This window comes from Hydra vulgaris, chromosome 01 (assembly GCF_038396675.1).
Source record: "Hydra vulgaris chromosome 01, alternate assembly HydraT2T_AEP".
Classification (NCBI taxonomy): domain Eukaryota; kingdom Metazoa; phylum Cnidaria; class Hydrozoa; order Anthoathecata; family Hydridae; genus Hydra; species Hydra vulgaris.
Window position 1 is genome coordinate 34,480,463 of NC_088920.1, and position 9,538 is coordinate 34,490,000.

Below are 9,538 nucleotides of genomic sequence, written 5' to 3' on the forward strand. Positions count from 1 at the left end.
GGTGGAGTTTATTAGACCCAAAAATTAAATCAACACAAATGATGTCAATATCTGTGTCAATTTGAGTAATGCTTACTATAGCAGAATTAACGTTGTTTCTGCAGTATATAGCTACCCAACCGCCAATATGTATCCGGCACTTACGATAAATGGAATAATTATTTGGACCGACCATGAAGTTCGGGAGTTTATTATTGAAAATAGTTTCACAAACACATATTAAGGCAGGTTTGTTTGACTCAACGTATAAAAAAAAATCGTTAAGTTTGTTGGCAAGACTTCTTGCGTTAAAAAGGTAAACTGTAAAATTGTAAAATCAATTTACAGTTAAGTGGTTGTTTGTGTTTATAAAGTCACTAGGTTTTGAACTAACAACCTAATGAATGATTTTTTTTATTACAGCAACTAGGCGTTGTTTACTAATGCTTGAGGTATGATATTTTTGCTATAAGTTTGAAATAACTAAAGAAGTTAATGAGCCGTGAATGACATCTTTTTGGTTCTTGCAATTATAAAATGATTGCTATTTGTTAATTTTGATTACTTTTTCGTTTTGTATGCCATAATAAATAAGTAAGGGTTCTGAATTTTCTGAATTTTTTTGTTTGCACTCCTTGCCTAATAACTTTGTTTTGGATCGCTCTGCCACAGTTAAATTGGGATTGATAAACACTATATATATATATATATATATATATATATATATATATATATATATATATATATATATATATATATATATATATATATATATATATATATATACATATATATATATATATATATATATATATATATATACATATATATATATATATATATATATATATATATATGAATATAAATATATATATATATATACATATATATGTATATATATATTTATATATTTGTATATATATATATTTATATATATACATATATATATATATATAAATATATATATATATATATATATATATATATATATATATATATATATATATATATATATATATGTATATATATATATATATATATATATATATATATATATGTATATATATATATATATATATATATATATATATATATATATATATATATATATATATATATGTATATATATATATATATATATATATATATATATATATATATATATATATATATATATATATATATATATATATATATATATATATATATATATATATATATATACAGTCGACTCTTGATATCTCGAACTTTTGAGTATCTCGAACATTTTTAGCGGTCCCATGGACATAACGTACTAGTTTAGGCTAAAATCCTCTCGATATCTCGAACCTTATTATCTCGAACTTTTTGGTATCTCGAACAATATTTTCGGTCCACAGGGCAATTTTCTCTCGTTATCTCGAACTTTTCAACATTTTTTTTTTCAAAAACGTTTTAATAAAATTTAATTTTTTTAAATTCCAATTTTCGAAAAAAATAATTTTTTAATTCGATTTTTAAATTCGATTTTTTTTAAGAATCGAATTTCTGAAAAGTTTTCCTTTAATATATAATTTATTCTTTTTGTCAAACGCAGCAACATGCCGCTCGTTAAACGAAAACTCACGAACAAATCTATAATAGAAAAATGCAAGGCATTAAAAGACCTAGAGACTGGGATGTCTAACAAAGAGGTTGCCAAGAAGTATGGAGTCCCAAAGAACACATTATCAACCTGGATTAAAAATAAAACCAAGTTATTAACCTCACTGGAAAAAAATGGCACAAAATCTAAACGGAAGAAACTTCGTATTGGTAATTTCAAAAACGTAGACAAGGCCATATACACGTGGTTCGTTGCAAAAAGAAGTCAACAAGTACCAATTGATGGTACCATACTAAAAGAAAAGGCACTAAAATTCGCAGAAGCATTAGGAGAGTTGGATTTTAAAGCATCTGATTGTTGGTTTCATAATTGGAAAGAAAGGTCAGTTAAATTTTGTCAAATCTTGTTCAATTTTAATATAAACAAATAACATGTATCTGTTTATATTTAATTTATTTAGTTTTTTAAACGTGTAATTAAAATTCAATTATTCTGTTCCTATTTTTAGGAACGGCATCAGCTTTAAAATAATCTCAGGCGAAAGTGCCGCCGTGACGAATAATATGACTGCTTCGTGGAATGAAACTACACTTCCAACATTGCTTTTGAATTACAAGCTTGAAAACTTTTTCAATGCCGATGAGTTTGGACTATTTTACCAGTGCCTACCAAACAAAACATACCATTTATCACGAGAAAATTGTTTTGGGGGAAAAAATAGTAAAGTCAGACTAACAGGCATAGCAGCAGGGAGTGCAACGGGAGAAAAGTTACCTATGTTTGTTATTGGAAAATCTAAAAACCCACGGTGTTTTAAGCACATTAAACAACTTCCTTGCACATATAAAAATCAGCTAAAAAGTTGGATGACCGGAGACCTTTTTACAGAATGGGTAATGAAACTTGACTCATTTTTTCGTGCTCAAGACAGGAAAGTAGCACTCCTGGTGGATAACTGTTCTGCCCACCCACACATTGAAGGACTAAGCAACATCAACCTAATATTTTTCCCCCCTAACACCACATCTGTCCTTCAGCCCATGGATCAAGGCGTAATACGAAGTCTTAAAGCTCAATATCGTCACAAAATTGTGCGTTTGTGTATCAAGGCTGTCGATAAAAACGAACCCATGCCAAAAATTTCTATACTTCAAGCAATGAAAGATCTTGTTTCTTCGTGGAATGCTGTGTCGAAGGAGACTGTCATCAACTGCTTTAAAAAAGCTGGTATCAGCAAAACAAACAAGAGTATTGAATAAGCTGATGATGATCATTCTTTTAAATTTTTGACAGAAGAACTTAACCGTTTGCGAGAGTTAGATCCTCGTGCCGTTCAAGAAGATCTCTCAGCGGAATCTTACATTGGTTTAGATTGCGATGTAGTAACCACCGGTTCACTTGCTACTGATGCTGAAATCATTGCTCAGATTTTAGACCCTAATTTTGAAAACGACGATAATGAAGTTGAAGATAGCGTTGACGAAGCTATTGACGTCAAAGCCCCGCCGCGCCCATCTGATATTCAATTAGAAATTGCTTTTGAAACAATTCAAAATGCTTCGCTATACAGCTCAAAATACGGAAATGAAATACAATCCCTAGCACTAAAACTTGAGGATTTAATGAAGATGGAAAAGATGGATAATTTAAAGCAATATCAGATAACAGATTTTTTCCAAAAGTTGTAGTTTTTGTTGTTAATGATTTTTGTCAGAAAAATAACTTGTTTTAATGAAAGTCGGGCAATTTTATTTATTTTCAACCCTTTTCTTGATATCTCGAACTCTCGATATCTCGAACTTTTTTTCCGGTCCCCTTAGTGTTTGAGATATCGAGAGTCGACTGTATATATATATATATATATATATATATATATATATATATATATATATATATATGTATATATACAGTACTGTATATATATATATATATATATATGTATATATATATATATATATATATATATATATATATATATATATATATATATATATATATATATATATATGTATGTATATATATATATATACAGTACTGTATATATATATATATATATATATATATATATATACAGGCCCGGATTAAGGTCTACAGTGCCCATAGGCTGTAAAAAATTTGGTGCCCTCAATTAAATTTTTTTTTTACATATTTCTCTACTCGAATAAATAACAATCGAATTAATTACTTGAATAAATAACAAAACTTTATTTTAGGTTTATTAGCCACATCAATATGTACATGTATATAATACCTATGTGAAAACAAATAAAAACATAAAATTAAAATTAAACAAAATATATTTTAGATATATAAAAATATAAAATAATCATATTACAAAAAGTAACTAACCATTATTTTATACTTTTCTTTTTCTAGCTTTTTGATGGGCAAATGTGTTAATAGTATCATTAAAATCTAATTTTTCAACCAATTCTGCTTCAATGCTAAATATTGCTAATGCATTCAGTCTTTCCTCTTTCATGGTTGACCTCAAGTAGGATTTTACTCTTTTAAGTACAGAAAAAGCTCTTTCGCCTGAGCAGTTTGAAACTACTGTACTAAGGTACATACGCATAACTACTTCTAAATTTGGAAACATACATTCTAATTCTTTGGTCTTGATGTACTTATACATAGAGAGAACAGATTTTACATTTTTATCCGTGGAAATTAATTTTGAAAAAGAATACACTCATCAATAAGTAGGTTTGAGTTTTCAACATCATCAATAAAATATTTTGCCAAAGTTTCACATGTGTTCCTTATAACAATAGAACTCGGTGTTTTATACAATGTGGGTATACACCCATAAATATCTGATATTTTTTCATAAGCTTGTCTTCTTGAACTAAGTTGACATTTAAGAGTATCAATGATCACATAATATACATTTCTAATAAAATCTATTTTCCCTGTGATTTCTGTGAGAGGTTGAGATCTTGATTCATCAGCCATAGCCTAAAAAAAAAAATAGTTTTTAATGTTGTTAATGTTTATGACTTTTTTCAAATTATTTTATGTGTATTTTAAAATTAATAAGTTAAACATACTTTTCTCTTTTTTTTTCTCTTTTTTTTTCTCTTGGAATCTTTGGCATACTCCGAACAATCAGTAATTTCTACAGCCTTATTTTCAAAAACATCAAAATCATCTCTGATGTGTACCAAGTAATTTTCAAGGCCATTATATAGGTCTAATACTGTATGAAGATCAATGTCAGTTGATTGTAATTTTTTATTTGTAGCATTAAAACTAAAATCGTATTAAACTTTATATTAATTTATTTATCTATTAAGCTGACCCTAATAAAATAAAATAAATGAAAGCATAATTTATTATTTAAAAATAATTAATTTATAGAGTGAAAAATACCTGTTTAATATTGAATTCCATATGCATATCATTAAACCAGTTTCTAAAGTTTTTAATCTTGCAAGCAACCCATTAGCTTCTACTTTATATACAGCTTTTTCTTTCTGATTATCAACTATACTATGCAAAGCTTCAATTATAAATGCATAAGAATTAAATAAAGCATGGCAAGCATCAAAACGAGCACTCCAGCGAATTACTGATAAATTTTTTACACTAAGATTTTTCTTCAAATATGTTTTTAAAATGTCCCAACGTGCAGTAGAACTAGAAAAAAAATTGTATAGTTCCTGGAGAAGCATAAAAAATAAAGTAGCAGAATTACAACTTTCTGCTGCACACGTTCCGACCAAGTTAAGAGAATGTGCAGAACATGGTACATACTCTGCAAATGAATTAAAACTTTTAATTCTTGACTGCAATCCAGAATACTGACCTGACATATTACTCGCATTGTCGAAGCTCTGGCCACGACAATTTTCAATTGGTATATTCTGTGAATTAAGAAAATCCATTACAACATTGCTCATTTCTTCAGATTTATGACCACTGTTTGGAATGAATATTAAAAATCTTTCTGCAGGTACACCATTAGGTAAAACATATCTTAATGCAATAACAAGTTGATCGACGTTTGCTATATCAGGTGTAGAATCAACAATTAAAGAATAATACTTGGCTGGTTTTAATTCTTTTAATATAATTTTAATTATATCATTCTTCATCAAAAGTAAAAGTTCTTTATAGATTGTGGATGATAAATAAGACGGAGTTCCTTTCCCTCTATTCCCATATTTTTCTATATGTTGAGCAATAAAAGGGTCAAATTTAGCAAGTAACTCTAACGTTCCCAAAAAGTTCCCATTGTTAATTTTGTTAAATTGTTCATTATAACCTCTGAATGATAAACCTTTTGCACCGAGAAATTTAATTACTTCAACAATTCGATGAAGAACAGCTTTCCAGTAATTCATTTCATCAGTCACTTGTGTTGCCAATTGAGTGTCAATTCTACCTACATCACTTTGTAATGTAATAAAACTTAATGTATTATTTTTATGTGCCAAAGAATTTTCGTGCCTGGAAATAATTAAATGTCCATTTTTCCAATCATTAAATCCAGCATCTCCCAGTTGAGTACTGCATCCAAATAATTTGCATGGAGCACAAAATGATACAAATTTTGAAATTGAATAAACAAGCCATTTCCGTGAAACATTTTCTCCATTTTTTCGATTTTTCGTAAAGATTGATTTACTACAATAACGATCATAATCAGAATAAGATCGTTTTGATGAGGTAAAATCTGCATCAATGTTCTGATCATATCCAAATTTTGCAATATAATTACAACATATATTACTATTTGTCCAATCTGCTGGATCTTTTAAATTATTTGTATTATTCTGCGTAAGAGGATTAGGAATGATATTTAGCTCAGATTTTTCTGATTCCTCATTTACATCAACAACTGAAGAAGACGCAGTACATTGAATAGAAGTAGAAGTAGTAGAACAATTATTAGTAATAGTTATATCATTTGAAGATTCTAGTTTATTATCTTCAACACAACTAGGGGTAATGTTATTTATTTGTTTGAAAAAAATTTTTAACCTAGGTATTTTACTAAGTAAAATCACTTCTTTTTCTTTTTTAAAAGTTACACGCTTTCTCGCTTGGGCTCTACTAATATGTCGTTTCTGATCCATTTTTACATAAATATCGAACACTAAACTATATATAAAATCCACTACTCGCACTAAAGTAAAACCTTTATAATTTAAATTTACAAGTTACAATAGTGTTAACAAAACATACGTACGATCAAACGGAGGAATTTTCGATGCACGCGACGCGTGTATACGAAATACTAATACTATTTAATATTTTATAAAATCATTTAAAATATTTTAAATAAAAAAAAATATTTTGAAAAAATTTTAAAAAATGGTCATAAATTGGGTAAAATAGTATAAATACTATTTTACCCAATTTATGACCATCGGCGGCGAGCTACGACAAATATAAATAAGTAAACGCACTGGCATTGTCTGCCGTCTGCGGCTCCACATACGTTATCGGTGTGCGACCGGTTCTACTGAAAAATAATAATCTAAAAATAAAACGAGGTTTAGAAGACCGCACGACAAAACGCATTGATTATTACTATTTTAAATTTCCGATATTATTTAAATAAAAATAACATCAGGATAGTATTGTGCTTATTGTCAATAATTATTTTACAGATTGTACAATTTTTCCAGCTTAAAAAAAAAAAAAAAAGGATAGGATGTAGTGCCCGTGCCCCTAAATCCGTGGTTGTGTAGGCTGAAGCCTACACTGCTTACGCCTTAATCCGGGCCTCTATATATATATATATATATATATATATATATATATATATATATATATATATATATATATATATATATATATATATATATATATTTATATATATATATAGAGATATATATATATATATATATATTATATATATTATATATAAGATATATATGATATATATGATATATATATTATATATATCAGTGTGTAAAGGAACGGATTCCCGGAACGAGTTCCTTTTTTGAGGAATGAAGCTTGGAACTGGTTCCTTTTAAAACAATGGAACGAGAAACGAGAGCGAATTCTTTTTTCTGAGGAACGTGAACGAAAAGCAAAAGTTCCTCAAAAATTTATAAATTTTTTTTCCGTCAATGTATAACTCTTGTAATTGTATTTTTTATTCGGTCCGAGTTTATTTGGCCGACTTAATGCGAACTTTGCCGCTGAAATGAAATTACTTTTAAAAAGGGTAACTTTTTAAAAAAAAGTTATTTCATTTCACGCGGTTATAGTTAACAAATGAATCCAGTTATCGAAATTAATAATGTTAGTGATGGCGCATGTAATAATGACACTGAATCTAATGGTCAGTTTTTAAAATATCCTTTTACTTTTATCTATTTTATATTGAATTGGCTTGAGTTTATATTCATAAAGTAAGTTTATTATGATAAATGTTCTTAACTTTAGGGCTTAGCTATAGCCTTAGGTCTATTTAAGTAAAATATTTGCTATTAATTAAACTTCACACTATAAAATGTTTGCTTTTACTTTCAGGTGAATGTTTGCCTTGGAATTTTTTTATATTTAATGAAATAAATGGAAATAATGTAAACGCAAAATGTGTTTCGTGCGGCCCTTCAGGAAAATATATAAGTACAGCTAAAAATACATCGTCTAATTTAAAACGGCATGTTAAGGTAAGTTAAAATGAGCGATTCTGACTATTTTAAAATTATGTTTTAATTTATTTCGAAATATGTATGAAATAATGCATGCTGTTGTTCCTTACATGCTAAAAGAAAATCTATTGTAAACAGGATGTAATATTTTAAATGTAACTTATATTCGATAACGACATCATTTTTAATAAACTTTATTATAAAAACCAAATTTTTTTGAGTTTGATGAAGTTTTTGATAAACTTTCTAGTTAATTTATAAAAGTTAATTTTATTCAAATACAATTTTTCATTTAACTTTCTGTTTTCCAATTTTAGAGAGTTCACCCATTCAAAATGATTGCTATTAAAAAAGCTATAAACGAAAGTAAAAAAAAAGATGTCAAAAAACAAAAATGGAGTTCATTGGAGAATGTAAAGAAGAATGCTGTGCAATCAAATCTTGAGAAATATGGAACTGATAAAGGATGTGAGCGTTTTAAAATAAATTTAAAAAGTTTAGATCAACTTGTTGTAAATTTTGTTGTTAATGAAACACAACCTTTGTCTATAGTTGATAAACCATCATTTGTGTATTTGATAAAATTAAGCCTTCCTAAAGACCTGAAGGTTATTTGCAGTAAAATTTTAAAACTCCGTATTAATAATCTGCATTTATTAATGACTGAAAATATTACTTCAACACTTGGAGATTTATGTATGTTGCAACTACAGCTGACTGTTGGAGTAAAGATAAAAGAGGGTATAACTTGCCATTGGATAGATCAAAAGACTCTTCAGCGTCATTCAGTATCTTTAGCATGCAGCCAAATAAAAGGAAGACATACATGTATTGCTTTGGCAACTGCTTTGTCTAAGATTCATACAACCTATAAAATACAAAACAAGATAGTTGCTACAACAACAGACAGTGGCTCTAATTTTATAAAAGCTTTTAAATCATATCCTGCTTCCAAAAGTTTAGAGAATGATGACAATGATAATTTTTACGATGAAAATATAAGTTTGTATGAAATCTTTGACAAAAATATCGATGAACAAGAAGAGAGTGAATTATTTGTTCAGTTACCACAGCATTTTCGATGTGCTTGTCACACACTAGACTTAATAGCAAAAAGTGATGTTGAGATAATGGTACAGATTTCATCCAAAAATTTTAAGAAAATTAATAGAAAAGCAATGGGTAAGTGTTCATCTTTATGGAGTAAACAAAAATGTCAAATAGGGTTGCAGAAAAATTTCACAATACACTACATGTTTATTTTAAAACACCAAATAAAACAAGATGGAACTACTCCTATGATAGCTTATTACAAATCAAAAAAATTTTGTCAGACTCTAATGGACATAACAAAATG

At 27.8% G+C, this 9,538-nt stretch overlaps 2 protein-coding genes across 2 annotated transcripts; one reads left to right on the forward strand and one right to left on the reverse strand.

Moving 5' to 3' along the window:
- The first annotated feature begins 1,475 nt into the window (after positions 1-1,475).
- LOC136074360 (tigger transposable element-derived protein 4-like) lies at positions 1,476-3,252 on the forward strand. Its single transcript, XM_065786666.1, has 3 exons — positions 1,476-1,945; positions 2,073-2,791; positions 2,858-3,252. Exons 1-3 carry the CDS (start codon positions 1,560-1,562, stop codon positions 3,250-3,252), a joined length of 1,500 nt encoding a protein of 499 aa, XP_065642738.1. The 5' UTR covers positions 1,476-1,559.
- Positions 3,253-4,234: 982 nt separating this feature from the next.
- LOC136074361 (zinc finger MYM-type protein 1-like) lies at positions 4,235-6,645 on the reverse strand. The gene is made up of 3 exons (XM_065786667.1): positions 4,937-6,645; positions 4,615-4,816; positions 4,235-4,522 (listed from the first exon to the last, which is right to left on the reverse strand). The coding sequence occupies exons 1-3, from the start codon at positions 6,643-6,645 to the stop codon at positions 4,235-4,237; spliced, it is 2,199 nt and encodes a 732-aa protein (XP_065642739.1).
- Positions 6,646-9,538: the final 2,893 nt, after the last annotated feature.